The sequence below is a fragment of the Mesoplodon bidens genome (genome assembly GCF_964165515.1).
Source record: "Mesoplodon bidens genome assembly, chromosome: 8".
Lineage (NCBI taxonomy): Eukaryota > Metazoa > Chordata > Mammalia > Artiodactyla > Ziphiidae > Mesoplodon > Mesoplodon bidens.
The window spans coordinates 60,480,774-60,505,749 of NC_138165.1; the positions used below are offsets into that span (position 1 = coordinate 60,480,774).

Consider the following 24,976-nt stretch of genomic DNA (forward strand, 5'->3'; position numbering starts at 1 on the left):
TATTTCATTAGATTATCCAATATGTTGGTGTGCAATTGTTCATAGTACCATCTTTTAATCCTTTTTATTTTATAGAATAATAGTAATATCCATACTTTCATTTTTGTTTTTGTTTTTGCGGTATGCGGGCCTCTCACTGCTATGGCCTCTCCCGTTGCGGAGCACAGGCTCCGGATGCGCAGGCTCAGCGGCCATGGCCCACGGGCCCAGCCGCACTGCCAGCATGTGGGATCTTCCTGGACCGGGGCACAAACCCGTGTACCCTGCATCGGCAGGTGGACTCTCAACCACTGTGCCACCAGGGAAGCCCCATACTTTCATTTTTTATTTTAGTAATTTGAGGGTTTTTTTCTGGGTTCTTTTTTTTTTCCTCTGGTTCTCTCTTTTTTTCTGGGTTCATCTCACTAAAGGCTTGTCAATTTTGTTGACCTTTCTGAAGAACCAACTTTTGGTTTCATTAATTTATCTCTATAGTTTTCTTTTCACATTTAACAGAATTTCATTCATCATCACAGTAAAAATTTAGCAGCTCCTTTAGCAGACTTTTACTACTTCAGAAAGATCCTAATTAAATTAGAATTTATAAGGCTTAGGGCTAAAGACGCCAATTTATAGTTTACATTGTTTGATACTACAGTACAGGACAGGAATTAGGCCAATAAATGGGTTCAGAATATGAAACATCCCTAATATAATTTCAGTTTGAAACTGGTATTAATACACTGTCAGAGATACTAGCTCCTTGCTTAGAGAAAAACTGAGGTTCAATGATAAATGGTTAAGGTGTAACATTACAATAAACACAGACTGCTTTTTAACATGTAGCCCTGTAGATCAACTTCGAGGGCAAAGAAAAACAAACATAACTGATGATTTCAGTACTTTGGTCTTTTGTTTACAATAAAAAAACTTTAAACAAATTTAAAATTTATTTCAGCATATGGATCTGGAAGGATCCTCAAAACATTACCCATGTCTTAATTGCTATCCCAAACCAGAGACCTTTACAATTAATAACAAAAGAAGCAAAAATCTAAATCCATGTAGTCAACTTAATATTAAGGAATAATCTATAGGTTTTGTTTTCTAACGTTTCTTTGCTTATCATAATGGCTCTCTCTCTCTTTTTTTGCTTTTTGGCTGCAACATGCAGCATGCGGGATCTTAGTTCCCCAATCAGGGATCAAACTCATGCCACCTGCAGTGGAAGTGTGAAGTCCTATCCATTGGACTGCTAGGGAATTCCCCATAATGTCTCTTTTGGTCTAATATTTTCAGTAATCTTCCTTGCTATCTTTGTACTGCTAGGACGAGTTTGGATCTGTTTAAAGTTTATTATGAAAGAAAATAAAGGGAAGAAAAACAAAAGCACTGAAATCATGAACTATGAGATTTACATATTGCTAAGAAAGAACAGAATAATCTTTATGAGTTGTACTGTGTGTTTTCATAAAACGAACTACCAATTAATATCACTCAATTAAGAGTAAATCTAACTTATTTCAAAAAGAGGATTTTTTATTTGTAATTATTATGAACAAACTTAATGATAATAGTTGACACCTTTCAACTAAGGCTTTTTTTTTTTTGCGGTACGTGGGCCTCTCACCGCTGTGGCCTCTCCCGTTGCAGAGTACAGGCTCTGGACGCGCAGGCTCAGCGGCCATGGCTCCCCGGCACGTGGGATCTTCCCAGACCAGGGCACGAACCCGTGTCCCCTGCATCGGCGGGTGGACTCTCAACCACTGCGCCACCAGGGAAGCCCAAAGCTCTTAATATACTTTGAAGACCTTACTAATTCTCACTACTTTTCAAGATAATGGTAATTATATTTTTTAAATAATTTTTTTTCATGTGGACCATTTTTAAAGTCTTTATTGAATTTGTTATAATATTGCTTCTGTTTTATGTTTTGGTTTTTTGGCCGCGAGGCATGTGGGATCTTAGCTCCTCAACCAGGGATCGAACCCCCACCCCTTGCATTGGAAGGTGAAGTGTTAATGGCTGCTGGACCGCCAGGGAAGTCCCTAATGGTAATTACTGAGAGAAGATAATGAATTGAAGTGTAAATGTCAGCTAAAGGTCAAGAATAGTAAGAACAAAAGAGGCTAGGCTGATATTTTCCACCGGAATAACAGAAAACAACAAAGTTTTCTGAGTTGACAGAGTGGACTTTTAAAAAACATCAATAAACTGACAAACCACCCCCAATCACTAATTTGTTTATACCATTTAATGCTCTGGGCAAAAAGGCACAGGATTAAAAACCCAAAGGCTGTGGAATCTAAAACTGATACAAATGAACTTATTTACAAAACAGAAACAGACTCACAGACTTAGAAAACAAACTTATGGTTACCAAAAGGGAAAAGTGGGGGGGGGGGAGGGATAAATTAGGAGGTTGGGATTAACATATACACACTACTATATATAAAAGAGATAAACAACAAGGATCTACTGCACAGCACACGGAACTCTACTCAATACTCGGCAATAGCCTATATGGGAAAAGAATATGAGAAAGAATAGATATCCGTATATGTATAACTAAATCACTTTGCTGTACACCTGAAACTAAACACAACATTATAAATCAACTATACTCCAACAACAACAAAAAAATCCAAAGGCACAGGATTAAACATCTAAGGTAAAGTGCCTGGAGAAAGTCAAGGACTCTGATTTATAGTTACCCCGTATATTAAATGAAGATAAAGGATCTTACCATCCACCATCCTAACGATGATATATGTGAAAGTTATTGGAGGAAGTAAAAATATTACGTAAAAGCATTCTACATCTGCAAGATGTGGGGAACATCTTCTTTATACATGTCATAATAAAGCACTGTGAAAAGCAAATGTGCTAGCTATCATGTGTATATATGACCCAGGTTCAATAGAAAGAGCACCAAATCCTAGAAATAGTTAGAAAAGTAAAATGTACTATGGGAAGTCAATTTTAAGTTTTAAAAGTTGAACTCATTAAATACTTCTAAAAGACAAAAGTACAGTATACAGATAGGGAACTTAATACAAAGAAAAAGTACTGTATTGAAAATTTTGGGAGCTTATGTCAAGAAATAAATTTTACTTTTTTTTAATTACTAAAGAAAAAAAATCTTATGTTGCATGACAATAAAGGGATCAATCTGAGGAACTATATAGTTGTGCTATTGCTAATAAATAATTAGTAACGATTATGATGATGATTATACATATCATATTATTAACAGCATCTACCATCTGTTGGGCTTTTACTATGTAGCAGGTATATTACATACAGCCTTTTATCTTTGAGGAAAAAATAGTTAAGATTTGTATGATTTTACATGGACATAATCTTACTGAACCCTTTAAACAGAAACTTCTTTACACATTTCCTCAATTAAGGAACTTGATGCCCATTAACCTCACTGTTGGAGAAGCGTGGTCTCCCCCGAGCTTTTCTGATAACCTTATTAGACTGTCATTGCTTTCCTGTCCCTTACTTGCCCTATCCTCCCCTTTTTAAAGAAATACATTGGAACTAACTTGGGGAATACAAGATGTAAAAGTCTCATCTTAATTATCACAGGGCTTGCTATAGAAGCTGAGAATATACTAAACACCTACTTCAACTGATTCTGTGTGTAGAAAATTCACTCATATATATCAGAAGCTGTTCATGCACTCTGGCACGTGAGGCCTACTTGTTAACAAAAATCAGTTCTATTATTTCCTCCATAACAAGGGTTACCAACACAATTTGGACTCGCCATCCTACTGTTCAGTAGTTTGTGGGAAGGGGGATCAATGTTTGAACTGCTCTGCGATACGTTTTGGATTGTATTTATAGGTACACGTATACAGATGAACATCCCTAGACAAAGCACTTGTCAAGTACAAAGATACAATTGTAAAACCATGGGAAAGTTGAGTTTGAACCTTAGAGCATAAGGTTCCTAATTTTACATTTCAAATAAATGGCAGAAATAAACACAAGTAATTTACCCTAAATTTAATGTGAAAAATCTATCTCTGAGAAATATCAAACCACAAAGACCACATGATTAAGTTATACACAGGAAACCAAAGCAAACACTTCCCCCCGCCATTTACCCCATGTTAAAGATTAGTGGGAGTCTAACAAAATTAAGATTTTTCTGGATTTAGAAACCTGACACCTCACTACCCCAGCCTTCCAAATGTTTAATAATCATATGAAGTCCAACATATCACTCAAGATTTGCAAGAGGAATAGTGTGTGTGTGGCAACAGAAGAATTACTAAGCAAAAACCCTTTGTACAATTATTTGGGACCATATCAACAATTCAGAACAACTCCAAAGCAATTATGTGGGAAAGTGAACTTCTTGACATTAATGCACACATACTGCTTGAATTAGTTCTAAAGCATTCTTAAGAAATTCTTAAGAAAGTAATCCTAAAACTTCTCTAAAAGATTATAGTTTCAAATAAAACTGAATAAAAATCACAATTAACATTTCAAGAATAGAGAGTCACAGAAGCGAAATTATTTATAGAAGAAATGGTCAAGGAGCTCCATGAGACAATATCTGCTTGGAACCATCCAAGGTGATGCCTAATGTCTGCTGGCCTCTCTCCAGCTTGATGAAATTATTATTATTATTGTTATTATTTTGGTTTATGTAACTTTATTGAAGAAAAATAAATCAATTACTAGCAGAGCTATTAGTTTATCACTTATCCATTGACAACGTGCATCATTTACTCAGTGTTACATTAAACAGTGTATTGGAAGATAGATTAACTAATAGCTCCAAGTCTCCTAACGATGCAAATGAAAATTACAAAATGTGCGAGACCCTATTTCGTAATACAAAGAGTGTCTGACTTCCAATTTCCATTCTCTGCAGAACAAGAGCAGGTCATTCCTTGACTGACCTGCATAAAACACATCACATTTTCCATTCTGCTGATGCTATCAATTCAATACCAGTTCTCCAGCCACATCAGTTATGAGCATAAAGTATATCATGTAACCTCAAATCTCTACCAGTGGAAGGTTTAAACAAGAATGGATGCTGCTGGAATAATGCTGCTTCCTTTGATGTGACAACTCAGCTGCCACCTTCCTCCCCCTCAGATGATTCCTCAGCACATTAGAGCAGTGAGGAATGGTTTTAGTCTCATAACAAAGCCAGAGTGAAAACACTGGCCACATAATACACATGCTCCATTTAAAAAAAAAAAAAACTTCTGAATCTTGGGTAACTATTCTCTTGTAACTACCTTACAGTTTCTAAAAGCAGTTATTGTCCAAAGCTGGAAGAACATTAAGTATTCTCAGATGAGCATGTGAATGAATGGAGGGAGGCAAACAAAAAATAAAATGAAAAAAGGTGAGGTCTGATAGGGGAGCAGCCAGATAAGAAAATCAAAAAAGGAACCGTGGGCTTCCCTGGTGGCGCAGTGGCTGAGAGTCTGCCTGCCGATGCAGGGGACGCGGGTTCGTGCCCCGGTCCGGGAAGATCCCACATGCCGTGGAGCGGCTGGGCCCGTGAGCTATGGCCGCTGGGCCTGTGCGTCCGGAGCCTGTGCTCCGCAACGGGAGATGCCACAACAGTGAGAGGCCCGCGTACCGCAAAAAAAAAAAAAAAAAAAAGGAACCGTAATTTAAAATTTATTCCAGTTGTAATGAAGGTTATTCTGACTTTAAGGTAGCATCACATGGCATACTTCTGAGTCCATTCCCGAGATAGCCTGCTGTACTTATCTCTGTCTGTTTTATAGATCCATGCAATCTCTGGCACTAGGGGGTCATGGGGTTTGGATCACATAGCAGTGAACAAATGGATAAAAGAACACTTTATGTAAATGTTATCCTTAACAAATAGTAGAAAATCATAAGATTTCTTTACAGTTTTATACTATGACATCCCTTCATTTAAAAATGAGTTTTCCGGGCCTCCCTGGTGGCGCAGTGGTTGAGAGTCCGCCTGCCGATGCAGGGGATACGGGTTCGTGCCCCGGTCTGGGAGGATCCCATATGCCGCGGAGCGGCTGGGCCCGTGAGCCATGGCCGCTGGGCCTGCGCATCCGGAGCCTGTGCTCCGCAACGGGAGAGGCCACAACAGTGAGAGGCCCGCATACCGCAAAAAGAAAAAAAAAAAAAAAAAAAAAAAAAATGAGTTTTCCTAAATAAAATATTATGGGGATGGTCAGGAAATTAAGACTTGGAAATGGATGAAATGTATGCTTCCTTAGGAAAACATTTCCATTTCCCTAAGTCACTTTAAATATTACTATGCTGAAGGAAGACAACAACCAAAAATTATATTCATGGTAGCTGGCTTTCAGAATGATAGAGAGGAAAGCAGAGAATATACTGACGAATTCAAAATTCTTAATAGGGAACCTACATTAATTGGCACATACATCTAAAATTTGAGTAAAAATAATAGTTGCTATTTAAAATTAAACCTTCAGGCAGTATCTTAGAGGTACCAAAAGAAGATGAAATGCCTAGTAGTATTTTTTTTAAAAGGCATTTCATAATAGGTAACTCCCTATTAAGTTAAGAGGTAACTCTATATTAACCAGATTATTTTTTAAACAAGACACTCTATTCCCTGTTGATTCTTAAAACAGCTGACTTTATTTTACATTATGTGAAAACAGAATGACAATTTTTTTTCTAGTTTTATATACTTCATTCCTAATTTCCATTACTTAAATCTCTTCTCTGTATATTATTCCAACTGTAAGCCCCTTGCCAGACACCTTGCACAGAGGCATCTTGGACTTCAAAATGTCCAAGCAGAGTAAATAAACCCACATACAGTAAATTCTTAATAAACAATTGAGTGAACAACGAATATAGCATTCAGTGGATTAACATAAAACAAATTCTCATATTCTCCTTGTTCCTCCCCCAGTCGTTATAATCACCATACTACACGGAACGTGATGTCAGAGACCAGGTCCATTTTTCCTTGCTACACTATGTCCTTGCCATGGAATAGGTTTTCAGGAAGTGTTTGGGGAATGCATGAAATTCTCCTGTAGTATAAACAACTGGGCCATGACTCAAGAATGGTCGTCAAAACGTTTTTGTGCTTATTGCCAAGGGCAACACAACAGACATGGTAGGAAATGCAATACAGGCATACCTCATTTTACTGCACTTGGCAGATACTGTGTTTTTACAAACTGAAGGTCTGTGGCAACCAAGTCTATCAGCACCATTTTTCCGACAGCATTTGCTCACTTTGTCACATTTTGGTAATTCTCACAATATTTCAAACTCTGTCATTATTATTTTATTTGTCATGGTGACCTGTGATCAGTGATCTTTGATGTTACTACTGTAATTGTCTTGGGGTGCATCAAACCACATCCATGTAAGACGGCAAGCTTAACCAATAAATGTGTGTGTGTTCTCACTGCTCCGCCAACCGACCAGCCATTCCCGTCTCTCTCCCTCTCCTCAGGCCTCCCTGTTCCCTGAGATACAATAACATTGAAATCAGGCCAGTTAATAATCCTATATGGCATTTAAGTGTTCAAGTGAAAGGCAGAGTCTCACGTCTCTCAGTTTAATTCAAAAGCTAGAAATGATTAAGTTTAGTGAGGAAGGCATATAGAAAGCTGAGACAGACAAAGCTAGGGCTGCTGTGCCAAGCAATCAGCCAAGTTGTGAGCACAAGAGAAAAGTTCTTGGGGGAAAGTGCTACTCCAGTGAACACACCAACGACAGGAAAGTGAAACTGCCTTACTGCTGATACGGAGAGTTGTAGTGGTCTGGAGAGAAAATCCAAGCAGCCACAACATTCCCTTAAGCCAAAGCCTAATTCAGAGCAAAGCTCTGACTCTCGGCAATTCTGTGAAGGTTGAGAGAGGTGAGGAAGCTGTGGAAGATTAAAGCCAACAGAGGTTGGTTCGTGAGACTGAAGAAAAGAAGCCATCTCCGTAACATAAAAGTGCAAGGTGAAACAGCAAGTGTGATGTAGAAGCTGCAGCAAGTTATCCAGAAGATCTAATAGTCTTCTACTGAAAAAAGATACCATCTAGGACTTACATAGCTAGAGAGGAGAAATCAATGCCTGGCTTCAAAGTTTCAAAGGACAGGCTGATTCTCTTGTTAGGGGCTAATGCAGCTGGTGACTTTAAGTTGAAGCCAGTGCTCATTTACCATCCTGAAAATCCTAGGGCCCTTCAGAATTATACTAAACCTACTCTGCCTGTGCTCTATCAGTGGAACAACAAAGCCTAGATGATAGCACATCTATTTACAACATGGTTAACTGAATATCTTAAGCCCACTGTTGAGACCTACTGCACAGAGAAAAAAGATTCCTTTCAAAATACTGATACTACCACTCACTGACAATGCACCTGGTCACCCAAGAGCTCTGATGGAGAGGTACAAGTACAACATGTTGTTTTCATGCCTGCTAACACAACATCCATTCTGCAGCCCATGGATCAATGAGTACTTTCAACTTTCAAGTCTTATTACTTAAGAAATACATTTTGTAAGGCTATAGCTGCCACAGACAGTGATTCTTCTGATGGATCTGCGCAAAGTAAATTGAAACCCTCTGGAAAGATTCACCATTCTAGGTGCCATTCAGAACACCTGTGATTCATGAGAAGAGGTCAAAATATTAACAGTAATAGCAGTTTGGAAGAATTTGATTCTAACCCTCCTGGATGACTTTGAGGGGTTCAAGACTTCAGTGGAGGAAGTAACTGCAGATGCAGTGGAAATAGCAAAGGAACTAGAATTAGAAGTGGAGCCTGAAGATGTGACTGAACTGCTGCAATCTTATGATAAAACTTTTAACAGACGAGGAGTTGCTTCCTGTGGATGAGCAAGGAGAGTGGTTTCTTGAGATGGCATCTACTCCTGGTGAAGATGCTGTGAAAATTATTGAAATGACAACAAAGGATTTAGAATATTGTATAAACTTGGATGATGAAGCAGCAGCTGGGTCTGAGAGGATTTGATTCCAATTTTGAAAGAAGTTCTACTGTCGGTAAAATGTTACCAAACATCATTGCATGCTACAGAGAAATGGTTCGTGAAAGGAGTGTAAATTGATGCAGCAAATTTCATTGTCTTATTTTAAGAAATGGCCACAGTGACCCCAACCTTTAGCAACCACCACCCTGATTAGTCAGCAGCCATCAATATCAAGGCAAGATGCTCCACCAGCAAGAAGATTATGCTTTCCTAAAGGCTCAGATGATGGTTAGCATTTTTTTAGCAATAAAGTATTTTTAATTAAGGTCTGAACCTTAATTAAAAGTTCACTAAGAATTAATACATAATGCTATTGCATCCTTAACAGACTACAGTAGAGCATAAACATAACTTTTATATATGCTGGGAAACCAAAAAATTTGTGTGACTTGCTTTATTGCGATATTTGCTTTACTGCAGTGGTCTGGGAACAAACCTGCAGTAAGTTCAACGTATGCTATAATCCAAATTAATCGTTTGTTGATAAACGTGACTTGGAAGAGTGAACATTAGGTGTAGAAAAGAAACTAGAAGGAAATCGTTTACTATTTCAATCACAAATGCAATAGAATTTAAGCATTTTCTCTGATCCAATCAGGATACTGGCATTCTGCCATCACTGAGTGTAATGACTGCAGGCATGACAATTTTTTGCAAGTGCTATTACTAAAAATGACTAGAAAAATTATGTTATTCCTCCAAATTTCTTAGATAATTACCACCTTACTATACTGAATCAGTAGGGCCTAAATGCTTTTTTACTGTTGTATGAGTTGCTATCATTTTCTAACACATTTCAGGCATATAATGAAGAATAAAGTTTTTGACTGAATGAAGAAATGAAATAACCTTTAAAAGAACCTTCTTAAATTATTCTACAAAAATAAGGTATAAGTTTTGGCATGTAGCCCTCAAGGTCTTTAGGATGTAGAAAGAATGACAGAATATTTTCTCCAAAAATAGAATTCTTTATTCAGAGGGTTAAACTAAAACAGAAATGTTTGGCTTCCCTGGTGGCGCAGTGGTTGAGAGTCCGCCTGCCAATGCGGGGCACACAGGTTCGAGCCCTGGGCCGGGAGGATCCCACATGCCGCAGAGCAACTAAGCCCGTGCGCCACAACTACTGAACCTGCACTCTAGAACCTACGAGCCACAACTACTGAAGCCTGCATGCCTGGAGCCCGTGCTCCGCAGCAGGAGAAGTCACCACAATGAGAAGCCTGCACACCAAAGAGAGGAGTGGTCCCCGTTCACCGCAACTAGAGAAAAGCCCGCAGCAACGAGGACCCAATGCAGCCAAAAATAAATAAATTTATTTAAAAAAATAAAACAGAAATGTGAGAGATAGCATTTTAAGACAACATTTTATGGTAGATTAAAGGTCTTTCCTACTGAGAGGCATGGTCTTATGCCTTCTCCCTTGAATCCAGGCAGGCTTTATTGACATGTGTCATCAAAAGACAACAGTGGAAGTGACATTCTCAGACTTCTGAGCCTAGGTCAAAAGAAAGCTTGCAGCTTTGCTTGGCTATTAGAACATTCTTTCTGGAACTCTTGAGTTGCCCACAATGAGTCTGACTACCTGGGCCTACTGTGCTGGAGGGACCACAGGTAGGTGCTCCCAGTTCCAGCTGAACCTACATTCCAGCCATTCCCACCAAGGGGCCAGATATGTGAGTGAAACAGTTGTGGACCTTCCAGGTCAGCCCACCTGCCATTTAAATATCAGCGAGGGATCTCTTTTGATGCCTTGTATGAGAGAAGATTCACTCAGCCAAGCCCTTGTTCCAAACCCTGACTCATAAATCATGAGATATTAAAAAACAAAATGTTGTTTTAAAATTGTGAGCTCTTTGTTTTGTGATCATCTGTTGTATAGCAATAGATAACAGGAACACTGAGAAGTGAACACTGTACTACTTGAAACAATTTTTATCTATCTTGAATCTGTGGACCAACTCATCAATTTCTATCCATGCCTAGAATTAAAAGCCTTCTGAGTGGTTAGTTCTAAGTCATCATACATGTGTAGCATCAAAAGCCTCAAGTGACCTTTTTTTCCCCACCAACCTCTTTTTTCAGTCATAGTTGATCAATTGCTTCCTCTAGGGTTGTTTTTGCCAATAGAACTCCTGCAGTTTCAATCTCTCTAATTCTAATCTCCTCTAATCCTAGGTTATTTTCGACTCTCACAACACGGATAGGTGCAGAATGGAACGAAAAAGTATAAAGCCACTAAAAAAACATATTGGCCACATACAAATAAAAAGAAATATATTACACGATACAAGCAAATCAAAGAGCTAGACTCAACAAGCTAATCCAGATGACTCCAAAAGCAGCTGGTAGGCATGTCGCAAAAGGTCAACTTACCCTTTTACAATTCTGAAAGTGAGTTTTGTATGAAAAGTATAATTATATATAGAATATTTAATATTTGTAGCTAGAGGAAAAAATCCTGTTTACCTGCAAATCAATATTGTTGTCAATGCAACGTTCATTCTTCTCTGCCAAAATCTTCCCATAGTTTTCGGATTTGATAAGATTTTCAACTCCGGTTGTATCTTTCACTTCTGCCTCCAAATCCTTCATTGTTTCAGTTTCATTTTTTACAGTAACAGTATCAGACATCCTCATTAGCAAAGGTTATTTTAGAATTCTACAGGGAACTTGAAGCCTTAGCAAGCAAGAAAAAAATTTTAATTCAGTTTGAAACATTTCTTACATTGAGTTAGTGCACAACATTGACTAAGTGCCTTCTATGTTCCAAGAATAATGTCAAATATACACGGATAGAAGCAAAATTCCTGCTTCTAAGGAACTGTAAAATACAGTTTAGTGGCAGACATATTCAAATTAAAAAAATCATATAACAATGAGATAAGGGCTATAATAAGGGTATGAGGTGATTTTGATGCACACACAACTTGTGAAAATTCCCAAGAAACATTAAAGAATAAGCCCTATTGAGATGTAAGGTAATGGTTGGAGAATTATAAATGCATATTTAGATGACATCAGAAATCTTTTTCTCTGAAGGGATATTATGAGTATTACCCTGTGAAAAAAAGTTTTCCTGTCATAGCTTTCATCTAAATTTCTGAAATTTCTAATTTGTTACATTAACCTGTAATTCCAAAAGGAAATAACTTAAAAAATAGACAGTAACATCCTATACAAAACACAGTTGTGAATCTTCACTAATAACTGTTCAGCGTTATGAATCAAGCATTGAAAACTCTCCTGACTCATGTGATTCAGGGCCAAACAACACATATGGGTTCTACAGATCAAATATATAAGATGCCAATATATTTCATATCTTTAGTGAGTTTAAGACAACAATGGGGACTTTACACTGAATATCAAATAGGAATGTATCAGATAAAGCTGTCATTTTAGGACATGTGAGAAATGTGAACCTGAACAGCAGAACTTGATGTAAACCCCACTTGGTTTTTTCTAGCCTTATTGAGATATAATTCATATATAACAATGTGTAAGCCTAAGGAGTACAACGTGATGATTTGATACACTTATATACTGTGAAATGATTAACACAATCCATCACACCACGTAATTTAATTTTTGTGTGTGTGGTGAGGACAAAGACAACTTATTTCAAAATGCATCAAAAAAGTGTAGATGGGGCCTCCCTGGTGGCGCAGTGGTTGAGAGTCCGCCTGCCGATGCAGGGGATACGGGTTCGTGCCCCGGTCTGGGAGGATCCCATATGCCGCGGAGCGGCTGGGCCCGTGAGCCATGGCCGCTGGGCCTGCGCATCCGGAGCCTGTGCTCCGCAACGGGAGAGGCCACAACAGTGAGAGGCCCGCATACCGCAAAAAAAAAAAAAAAAGAAAAAAAAAAAAAAAAAAGTGTAGATGAACTGATGGAAAGGTAGAGGGATGGATACAGATGGACAGATGCAGGTTAAAGCAAGTATGATAAAATGTTAATGATAGAATGCAGGGGTGGTTAAATGGCTGTTCACTGTAAAATTCTTTCAACTTCTCTGTATTTCTGAAAATTTCTTAATAAAATCTAGAGGGGGGTGAAAAAACCAGTAGAACTTGTCCTTCCTATATAGAAAATTCAAGAGTTCTTTTCCTGAAAGAATGTTTTGCAACTAAGTATCTAAACAGATTTCAGGAATCCATAAATACATCTGAAAACCTTAAAAAAAAAAAAGTCTTCCTTAATTATATCCACACCAAAGTTAAGTGGTTCATTCTCAAAACAGTAAGGTTACTAAGGCGGGAGGGGGTACTTAAAGTACTCTGGCTCCTTGCTTTTTGTATATAAGATTTTGAAAGAAAAGGTGAGATGTTTTTCTCAAGTGACAAGACAGGTTACCTGATGTGTTCTATGGATTTGGGATTGTGGTGTCCCACAAAAATAAAATAAAATAATCCAAGGTTCTTTCTCACAGTTGTCAGCCAGGATGTCAATTGTCTTGACCAATTTGGAATCTGGCAGGAGGAGTCCCATGTCCTTGTCACCACTGTAGATTCCTGGACTGAAATGGACTGTCTTGAATCAAATATATCATACCTTTCAGTGGCCTAAAATTAAAACAAAAGAAAACATTATAACAAAATAGCCGAGGGAAATGAAACACTACATGGTAAATTGGAAATTAAAAATATTACTGTTGGTGACTTTGTTATTTTCTTGTCCTAAACAAGAGCCAGAACACTTAATTACAACCAATTCTGACATGCATTGGTTTTGTGAGCCTGGGTGAACCATGAGACCACCTAGAGAGTTTTGCAGTAAAAGCACAAGGAAGAAGAAAGCAAGGGAATGTATTAAGAACCAAGTATGTGATCTGTGTTGTAAGGGAGATATAATTTTCATTTTAAAAGGTTTTCCCAAGATCAGAACCAGGAACACTTGCCTCCAAGAACTATGATTTTTAGAGTTTTCTTCCAGAGCTACAACTCTTAAGACAGTAATTCTGAAAAATAATCATATTCCAGGTTTTTAAAAGTCCAGAAGAACAAAAGCTATGATAAGCCATTTAACATTTTCAAAGAAACACACATTGCCTATAAAAGGTGGAGTGACTATTTATAAAGACATCTGAAAGACTAATGCCCAAATTCTCTCAGTGTCATCTGTTTTGAAAGTTAGTTTCATTTAAAACTTTTCTGGTGCAAGTGATGACATCACAGCAAAATAAAACACTCTCTTCCATCTTCCTTTGACAATTTTGTTGTCAATAAACAGAACAGCACAATTTTAAGGTGAAACAACTGAGCATAATGAGGTCTAAGTACCAAGAGATACAATACTAATACTGCCGAGCATGCATCATAGAAGAATTCACATCTTATACTAACTCTTCAAAAAACAATTTTGAAATGGAATTATTTAGAACCCTGATACAGAAACACATTAGTTTTCACATCTCAATGTCACTCTGTTTGACTACAGGATAACAGAAAAGGAGGTATCATAAACAAATGTCAAAACTGTTTTTAACTGACATTGTCATCTCAATATGACCAAGATTCTGGGCCACTAAATCAAATGGCTAGGCTTAAAAAAAAAAATCCACCCAAAACAAACCAAAAAATACTTAAATATAATTTTTCTCATTAAAAAATTTTTCTCTCATAAAATGGTAGACACAAGATGGCAGCACTCACTAAGCAGCCACATTCTTTGTGTTCCTGCAGACTTCGGGATTTAATCATGAATCCTTTAAAATCGAAATTCTAAAGAAGCATGGTTGTAATCCATTTAAGAAATGAATAAGGCATCACTAAGGTAATAGCTGCAAGGGGTAATGAGGAAGAGGCACAATGTGAAAAGGTAAACGCGAGGATCAGAAGATCCTCTGAGGACCTGTGCAACCTTGGGGACCACCGAGTCCAATCATATAATTTACCATGCAAGTTATTAGCACCCAGGAGTATAATAAAATGACTTGTCCAAAGTCATACAACCAATCTGTAAGAACAATACTTGCTAATAAGCCACACCACTTGACAACAGATTAATGAATGCTGCTGAACCAAATGGCCAGTTATTGCCTGAGAAGGAGACAATTGGTATAATAGAAAGATCAAATGCATTAGCCTTAGACCTGAGTTTAAATCCCAGCGCTGCCAGTTACGACCTCGGTAAACTGCTTAATCTCTGAGTCACAATTTTCTAAACTGTAAAGTGGGGAAAAGATACTTAGCTGATAAACTGTTAGAAGAACGGAATGGTTTAAATGTAAAGCACTCGCCACAGCCTCTCTTACACAGTGTGCGCTGCAAAAATGTTAGCTTCCTTCCATGGCTAGAACCGCCCTAGGGCAACAACTGTCTGAGGCTTAGTCCGCTGTGTCCTGGCTACACCCTGCAATGACGGGAGACTGACAGCAGGCCCACCACGGGTGCGCAGGGGTTTTGCACACCTCAGGCCTCCTCGTGCATGTACCCTACAAAGCTCAGCAGAGGAGAAGGACGAGCGTTTGTGTGGACACGCGTAAGTTACGGGAGGGAGTGCAACGGCCTCAAGGGGCTCTCACTAGCGCCTTCTCATTTAACATCCAAAATTCACATAAGCTTTGCATTCTTCTCATGAATACTAATGTCTTTGTCTTAAATACAAATGTTTTCCTCTCTAAATCTTCAAGCAGAAGATGTATTCCAGCTTTCTGGTATTCGCTAAAACAAAATCCCTTTTATCTTGGCACAAAGCCTACACTTTTGGGGTTACCTAAGGCTATGTGGACATGTAGGCGTCAAGTACATAAAGGCACAGACACATCATATTACATCTCTGCCACAACACTTAGGAGTGAATTAAATGCATCCTAATGTAATAAATAGTTATACAGTAAGTCAAAGTGATTAAGGAACTTAAATGCATCTGGTAGGTTTCTACAATAGAAAGACAACTTGAGAAAAACAAAGTTGGCATTTATTAAGTGCATACATCTGAGTACCTACAGTTACTGACATTTAAAAACTTAGTTTCTCAGACTCTGTTTCAACCTAAAAGAGATGGATATATGTGCTCAAAATTCATACTCAACTTTGAAAAAACATTCTTCCATTCGGTAACATGTTACTTATTAGGGACATACAAAGATTTGATTACATACAACTTCTATGCTACCAGGTAGCCAACAAAAGAGAAATGCCACATGTATGTATGTAGACATAATAAAATCTTCAGAACCTTAGGCACAAAAAGGTTGGCACCCCCTCAGCACCATAAGCAAAAGGGAATTAAAGGGAAAACTAAAGATTATAACCTAAAAAAAGTAAAACTATAAAAGTACAGGAAATATAGGAAATATTTTATAATTACTGGGTGAAAGAGTCCTTCCCAAACATGATGTAAAAATCTAGAAGCTATCAACGAAAAATATTAAAACTTACAATGACGTTTTAATATATTTCTGTACAAAAATATGAGATTAAAAGGCAAATGATGTAATAAAAAATATTTCCAACACAAAAGTGCCAAAATCTGTAAAGTAAACAAGGTCTTAAAATCAGAGAGAAAAGGAGCGAGAAATGGGAACTGCAATTTACAAAAGAAATACAAATAACTACCACCCAAACTACTCATAAATAGCTCACCATGTGCAGGTACTGTTCTAATACCTTTCATAATTAATTCATTTAAAGCTCACAATAATTCTAGAAAGTAGGTTCTATTAATATCCCTGTCTTAACAGATTAGGAAACTAAAGCATGGAGAAATTGATTTGTCCAAGTTCAAATAAGTCACATAGCTGGTAAGAGTGGGATATGAAGCAGGATATGAACTGGGGCAGACAGGTGCTCCACTGTAAGCTCTTACCCACAGGGCTGTATCATCATTCAGGTGTACCAAGAAGAGGAGCACATCTGGGCTTATAGAGCATCTTTATTTCAAAAATACTTAGAACGGGCCTCCCTGGTGGCGCAGTGGTTGAGAGTCCGCCTGCCGATGCAGGGGATACGGGTTCGTGCCCCGGTCTGGGAGGATCCCATATGCCGCGGAGCGGCTGGGCCCGTGAGCCATGGCCTCTGGGCCTGCGCGTCCGGAGCCTGTGCTCCGCAACGGGAGAGGCCACAACAGTGAGAGGCCCGCATACCACAAAAAGAAAAAAAAGAAAAAAAAAAAAAAAAAAAAAAATACTTAGAACGTGTGGTAACGGTAACGTGTTCAAGACAGAAAGTAGTAAACTTATCCTTTTCACATAGATAGGAGCTATGTACTACTGACTTCTAATCCATCGTTAGTCAGGCTAATCACTACTGAGTTATCAGAACTGTCAGGTAATCATCCACTTTCTCTTATTCTATCTCTTGTGATCTTAAGTATTAAACTATGTAAACTTGGCCGGCAATAAGGATTCAATTTGTGGCGAAGGAACAACATGAAGCCTAGGAGCTTACAAACGATAACTATGCATAGTTAAGTGCCTTCCTCCAGGTAACAAAGCAGGGCAGAATTAGGATCAACATTTGGAAAGTATATGCAGTCCATGAATGAATAGTTTCTCTAGTGAAAATGTCAGATACAATTTTCGGCAATAAAAATGAAACACTGATACTGCTAATTCAAAGGATCACCTTATTCTGCCTATGGCCTAATATTTGGTTCTACAGCACAAAAGAATTGAAGAATTAAGCAATCAAAAATAATATTCTAATATTATTAGAATAAATATTCTAATTTCACAAAATGAAAACCAGTTTATTCTAGATAAAACATTAAAAAAATTATTTAAGGGAATTCCCTGGCAGTCTAGTGTTCAGGACTCTGCACTTCCAGTGCCAGGGGCCTGGGTTTGATCCCTGGTAAGGGAACTAAGATCCCACAAGCTTCATGGCACACACACACACACACAAAAGTTAAATTTTGGGGGGAGAGGAAAGAAATGTGGCCCTACAGGTTAAAAAAAAAAAAAAAGTGTTCTCTTCACATGAATATTGGGGTGGGGGGAAGAGTCACTTCACTGAAGTTACCTGAATAGAATTTGGCAAAGCACACAGCATTGTTCTTCCCTTATTCAATGTCATTTCATTAGATGGACACAATGCTGTATTTCTTCCCTTAGAGAAAAAATGTAATCAGGGGGGTGCATTTATAAAATAAACCAAACGCACAAAACCAACACACAGCTTCTCCTAAGGTTATAAATTGACACAACCAATTGGCTAATGGCCTCTAAGGAGAAACGCAAAAAACCCCCCACTGTTTATGCTCTACTTAGAAACAGTGGAAATTCACATTCTCAGAGTCAATCACTTGTCAGTTACTTGAACAATACAAGCAGCAACATTTCAAAATGCTAAATGTCTATGTGATTTACAAACAGTTGCTGTCATCCAATAAAAGTTTACTAAGTAACCTGAGAAAGTAGTACAGCTGCAATAAGTATTAGCTTAAAATGACCAAAAGAGAAAAGAACTACCTTGACCTGAAAGAGTTTGTTAAACCCAAATGAGGAGGTTAATAATGACACTTATCAACAAATACATAAAATAATTTTAAGAGGATATTTAAAAAGAGAAGAAAACGCTTGTTAAGTTTAAAGACTGGGAGGGAATAATTTATTAGTGGAGTCCTACCATATTATGAGACAAATTACTTTTATGGAAAAAAGTTACATGGCGATGTAAGGTGTTACACAAATTCATTGCATTCTGAGTAGAAAAATGGAGAAGGAAAAAGAAGCCCATTTAATGGAAACAGAGCGTATGAACTGAGGTTGAGGACAAAAAAATGTGATGATAGCTAGAGTTGGCAGTGCATGGTGAATGGAAACTCTCAAACACTGTGAGTTCACATTAGTAAACAATCTGTGATAACGAAGTTTAAATTCCTCCTGTTCTGTGCCCAACAGATCCACTTCTGGATCTACACAGTGAAGAGACTCATACACGTACATGAGCAGACGTACAAAAATATTCACTGAATTGTTTTATCTTAAGGATGGGAAAAACCAAATGTCTACCAATAGGGAAACTGATTAAAATAAAAAGCTTAACAACTATGGTATACTCATATTGCACGACACGCTAAAACGATTAAAATGAATGAACTAAAGCTGTATCAATACAAGTCCCCAAAAGAATGTTAGACTGTTTAGTGAAAAAGCAGAATGATCTCTATAATACAGTGCAACTAAGGTAAAAATTTTAAAACCACACAATCATGAATGGGTAGGATACACACCTATTTCATGTTAGTAATTAATTCTCTCTGGAGAAAGAATGGGTTTCTGGTGAGATAGTAAAGGGGTTTTAATCATGTCTTTATTATTTTATTTCTTAAAGAAAAAATCTGTAGCAAACGCAACCAAAGGTTAACATTTGCTAATTCTGAATAGTACGTACTGAATGTTTGTTATAATTAAGTACTGAATTTTTTTTTTTTGGTCTTGACATGTTTTTCATTAAAAATGCTCTAACAACAGGAGAATAACATCAAAGGGTGGATGTATTTGAAGTTGAGAAATTTGGTATTGATCTCATAAAGGACAGAAAGCCTGAATAATAGAGGAGCATATTTTAAGAGAAGCCATGGAGAATTATTTTAGCTACAACATAGATGGACTCTGTTCTAGCAGGTAAAATGTTATGAGAATTGTGATGGAAAGTGACTACAGAGTTTAGACAAAGAATTAAAAGGTGAAGGCTGAAAAGGGAAAAGGAGATTTCATTCATTCATTCTGATCGTTTGGTTGGTTGCTCTAAGTGCTGAGGATGTAACAGTGAGCCAGGCAGGCAGGATCCCCAGTACTCACGGTGTTTACATTCTACTGCAGAAACAAAATAAACAAGACAATTACTGATTGTGATATGTGTGTTAAAACCAATAATTAACAACAAACTCTTAAATAGCTACTTATTATTGATGAAGCACTATTCCCAATGCTTTAACTGTATTATTGATATTTCATTTAATCCTTATCACTACCCTTCAGGTAGCTGCTCTTACTATCTTCATTTTACAAATGAGGAAGCTGAGGCATAGAAAAATCAAGCAGCTTGCCCAAGGTTGCATGACTATTGAGTGGCAGAGTTAGGATTTGAATTCAGGTAGTCTGGCTCCAGAGCCCCTGCTATTAGCCACTACCTATATATACTGCCTCTAGAAACGAAGAGGTTGATTTAACAGAAAGTAATTAACTGGGGGAAGCCAACTAGATACAGGGGTGGTCAGGGGAAAGTTTAGGGATGCGACAGAATAGTTATGACAGGATACAGTAAAGGTGTAGGTGTGCGTGCTACCCACTAACAGGAAACGTAGGAGGGGAAAAAGAGGATTTGGTGCAGAACAATAATTTCAGTTTTGTATACAGTAAATGTAAGGTACCTTCAGGACATTCAGGTGGAGAAATCTAACCGGGAGTTGGATGATCAGGTGCTAAGGACAGAAGGCAGGGCTGATGCTATTTACTGGGTAGAATCTCTGTATAGATGGAAGCTTTGAATTATCAACCTAGATGAAGTTGTTGAGAAACCACTGAGTAAGAAAATTAGTGGCCTTGGGATAGAATCCCTGGGGAATACCAAACCTTTAGGAGATAAGCAGGAAGGTGGAGGAACAGAAGGAGTCTACTGGATTTGGTAACAAGGTTAGCAGGAGATGCAAAGTTAGGGGAAGGCTGTCAGGATAGAAAGCGTGTAGCAAAGAGAAGAGGCCACTAGAGAAAGGATGGAGAGAGGCTGGAGGCTTAAAAGGCAAAAAGGGTGAGACTGAGAAGGAAAATCTGAAGTGGAAAGAAATGTAGAATTGGGGTCACAACCACAAATGAAGAGATAAGCCTTACAAGTATTCACGGTCCTCAGAAACTGAACGGAATGTGACAGGAAACTGAGGGAATTCATATCTAATATAAACACTTTATTTTACCTAGAACATTAATTTGCTAAAATTGAGGAAGCTGGGACAGCCGTGGAGTTTTGGAGGAATGATGGGTGAGGATAAATACTGGAGTGAGTCCGTAGGGGGCGGGGCTCATTACCACTGACTCCAATATCCAGAACTGTTTAGGAACAGTCCTTCCAGGGGGAAGTCTGTAGATGACAAGACTGGAGGTTTCTGAGATTCTTTAACTGAAGTCAGTGCAATGGAAGTAACTGAAACGAGACAGCTCAGGTCCTACTTGGCTACTGGACAGGCTAATGTCCTTTCCCAGCCACTTCCAGATCTGATGTTATATCACCGTATATACAGTGCTTAAGAAGCCAAATCAAAATGTAAAAAGCTGGATGTTAGGTATGCTAGAGCCCTATAAGAATTCTTTCTATATTTTTATGTCGTGGGGTTCTAGTTTGAGCTGAAGCAGAAGCTAAAGGAAGTGTTTCCATTAGAGAACCAAAGCAGGGGAGAAGGGGGAGACAGACAGCTCGTGGTGCGCAAGTGATCGAGGCAAGTCCATTAGATTCTAGTGAATATGGCACCCTGAAGACTCATTACATTAGGGGGCTCTAGGAGACAGAACTTTTGGCAGGGACATGAGCCAACTTATGGCAAGCACTAGCAAAAGTGGCAGTGAGCCATGGGCCAGAGGAGGACAAAATTGAAAGAGCATGGAAGGGCTGTTCAGGAGCTAACGAGATACCTTGGAGAATTCTGGGACAACCTGGTGAGATTCGGAAGGTGTTTAGATATTGGCAGATGAAGGTAAGAGACAATGCAATAAAGTCTGGGCCATTAATGTAACTCTGTACCTGAAGGCTTTATAAGTTACCTCCTAATAGAGTGCTAGTGAGGGGGAAATGTATTTTGCCTTAACTCTAAACCTATCATGGACCATATCGGGAGCTCCCTACCTATATGTTAAATGCAGGACTGAAATAAATAAATCAGGCTGTGATAAGATCTCTTGGCACATAATAAGATTCCCTTTAAAGACCATGTGGAAGAAAAAAGACTGGTCTTACCATCTGATTGTGCTTTGGGAAATAAAGACCATTCAAAGGTTTAGACCTCTGGAAACTGAGCACAGATAATGAGGATGTGAGAGGAGAAATTAAGATAATGGGCATGTATGAAGAGAGAATATAGATTTTTGTTCCATATTGAGTTTGAATTGATTATAATTCATTCTTTACATAGTATATTATCTACTTAGAGATGCTTTTAAGCTATGGAACCAGCTAAAGGGAGCTATTTAAAGGGAGACATCTGTTTTTTTTTTTAAGTTTTTTATTTTTAAATTTATTTATTTATTTATTTATTTTGGGCTGTGTTGGGTCCTTGTTGCCACGCGCAGGCTCTCTCTAGGTATGGTGGGGGCAACTCTTTGTTGCGGTGCGCAGGGCCCCCAGTATCGTGGCTTCTCTTGTTGCGGAGCACGGGCTCCAGGAGTGCCGGCTTCAGTAGTTGTGGCTTGCGGGCTTAGCCGCTCCTTGGCATGCAGGATCCTCCCGGGCCAGGGCTCGAACCCGCGTTCCCTGCATTGGCCGGCAGACTCCCAACCACTGCGCCACCAAGGAAGCCCAAAACATCTGTTTATTCAGCCTTGACTTCAGAGTTATCTTATAATAACAAGAACCAGAAAAGTAAATTATTTCCCTAATAAAGAACACCAAAGACACTATCAACAGTTAGAAAATAAAATATTGTGTAGTAAAGCATTTGGCTGGCCTTTGTCCCCGGTTCCTGGGAGGTAGTTTCTAAATTCTTGGAATTTTGGGTAATTCCCTGGCGGTCCAGGGGTTAGGACTCAGTGCTTTCACTGCCTTGGCCTGGGTTCAACCCCTGGTCGGGGAACTAAGATCTCAAAAGCCACGTGGCAACAGCCAAAAAATAAATAAATTTAAATTCTTGGAATTTTTGGAGTGAAGGGAATACTGATGGTGGGTCCTGATATTTTATGCTAATGAGGTAACTTATGGTGTGCCCCTACATAATTTATGCTAATGAGATGACTCAGGATGGGGATTGGCCACACCTGAGAGACTAACCATGTGATTAGAAAGTTGGGGCTCTGAGCCAACATGATATCAGCATGACCTCTGGGAAGGGAAGGGGGGAGATTGAGAGATTGAGTTCAACTGACTGGCCAATGATTCAATCAACCATGCCTAAGTAATGAAACACTAATAAAAACTCTGAATGCTGAAGCTTGGGTGAGCTTCCCAAACTGCAATATCCTGTCACATATCTCTGTACTGGGAGGGTAATACATCCTACCTCCACAGAGAGAGGAAAAGGGAAGCTTTGCATTTGGGATCCTCCCCGACTTTGCCCTATGTATCTCCTTTTGGCTGGTTCTGATTTGTATTCTTTACAATAAAACTGTAATAGTAAGTACAGCACTTTCCTGAGTTCTATAAGTCATTCTAGTGAATTTTTCAAACCTGAAGGGGTAACAGGAACCTTTGAATTTGTAGCCAGTTGGTCAGAAGTGAGGGTAGACTTATGGAGGACCGTGCCCTTAACCTGTGAAGCTTGGCCTAACCCTGGGTTACTTAGTGTAACAAGCCATTGCAGTTATCAACCTTTTGCATAGTCTAGTCTCATTCATTACATTCTTGCTAATGTATTTTGTGCTAGGCTATGATAATTTTGTGCTACAGATATGATAATGTCTGTAGTTTACAGTTCATGAATGAAAGTGAATATCATGAGCATAATCCTAGTTTATTCAGCCATCCCTAATGCCATCAATGAGAAGGCGTATCTTTATACAGACTGTGGCAAGTCCTAGGCCATTCTATCAGAAGCATTCTGTCTTTGTGGTATTTTAGCTAGACTCTGATGTGGTGTTCCCTTTACTCCTTCAGAATTCTATTTCACTTGATTTTTTTTTCCCTCTGTACTACAAATATAACTAAATGAATTTATCTCTACGTACTTTTTATCCATGACTAGCATTTCATTCTTATCACAGCATCACAATGGAAATTCTTTGCGGGCCTTAAAAGTATTAAGCTCTGTCATCAAAGAGTCTTAGGAAAATTCATACTGGGCTCCTGGCACATTTATCTAATCCACCCGAAGGTTCTTTGATGGCTTAATGTATTTCATCAACATGTGAAACTTCATTTTCTCTAGCATTTGAATCACTAGGTCTAACATGACCCACTTCCTCCTTATGACAAAAATGTTTCCTTTACGGATTTTAATTTAGGTTACAATTGGCAGACATTCTGTTTTATAACTACTAATGTGCCACTCTTCACTTCTTGAACTGCCAACTACATTCTTTCTAACAAAGGATCACAACCCTCTTTCAAGAAAGCACCTAGGGATTTTGTTCAGGGGAAAAAGGCTCAAAAATGTTTTATTTCTTTTCAGTCAAAGAGCATTTCATAGTCAGTAAAAATAGCTTAAAAACAGCTTGAGGTAGAACAGGTGTTGTCTTTCAGTGGCCATCATCTACCTTCATACTCTATAAAAGGACGTGTACAACAAAGTGCAAACACTATTATAGCTTGAAGATGCTGCTGCTAGGCATGCGTGAACACCGCTGAGAACCTCCCGGTCTCTAGAAATTCACACTATCCACTATACTTGTACAGTGAGCAGATATAACTTCTCTTTAAGGTACCTAAGGTTCTGTCCAATTTAATTGGTTCAACTTCCTTTGGCTGTGCACAAAATGAATAGATCCAGTCTAATACGTTTCACATTGAATTTTTTTTTTTTTTTTTTTTTTTTTTTGCTGTACGCGGGCCTCTCACTGCTGTGGCCTCTCCCGTTGCGGAGCACAGGCTCCGGACACACAGGCTCCGCGGCCATGGCCCGCGGGCCCAGCCGCTGCGCGGCATGTGGGATCTTCCGGGACAGGGGCACGAACCCGTGTCCCCTGCATCGGCAGGCGGACTCCCAACCACTGCGCCACCAGGGAAGCCCCACATTGAATTTTTTAATGGCTTGCTTTCATTATTCCTTAAGCTATGTCCACTACATCATACTGTTTTAACAATTATTAATATTTAATAAGTTTCTTTTGCTTTCTTTACAATTGTGTCACTGGAATTCAATGGGGGCATTCAGTCTACAATTTTTGTTGTCATTCATTTTC

At 38.6% G+C, this 24,976-nt stretch overlaps 1 protein-coding gene across 11 annotated transcripts in view; it reads right to left on the bottom strand.

Annotated features, from left to right (window-relative positions):
* Window positions 1-13,434, bottom strand: part of R3HDM1 (R3H domain containing 1) — a 114,236-nt gene extending 100,802 nt beyond the window's left edge. For all 11 annotated transcript variants that reach the window (XM_081241591.1, XM_081241596.1, XM_081241590.1 and 8 more), the window contains exons 1-2: window positions 13,345-13,434; window positions 11,458-11,668 (exon numbers count right to left, since the gene is read on the bottom strand). In XM_081241591.1, the coding sequence (XP_081097717.1) occupies window positions 11,458-11,628 (171 nt within the window). In that variant the 5' untranslated portion in view covers window positions 11,629-11,668; window positions 13,345-13,434. The remainder of the gene's footprint in view (window positions 1-11,457; window positions 11,669-13,344) is intronic.
* Window positions 13,435-24,976: the final 11,542 nt, after the last annotated feature.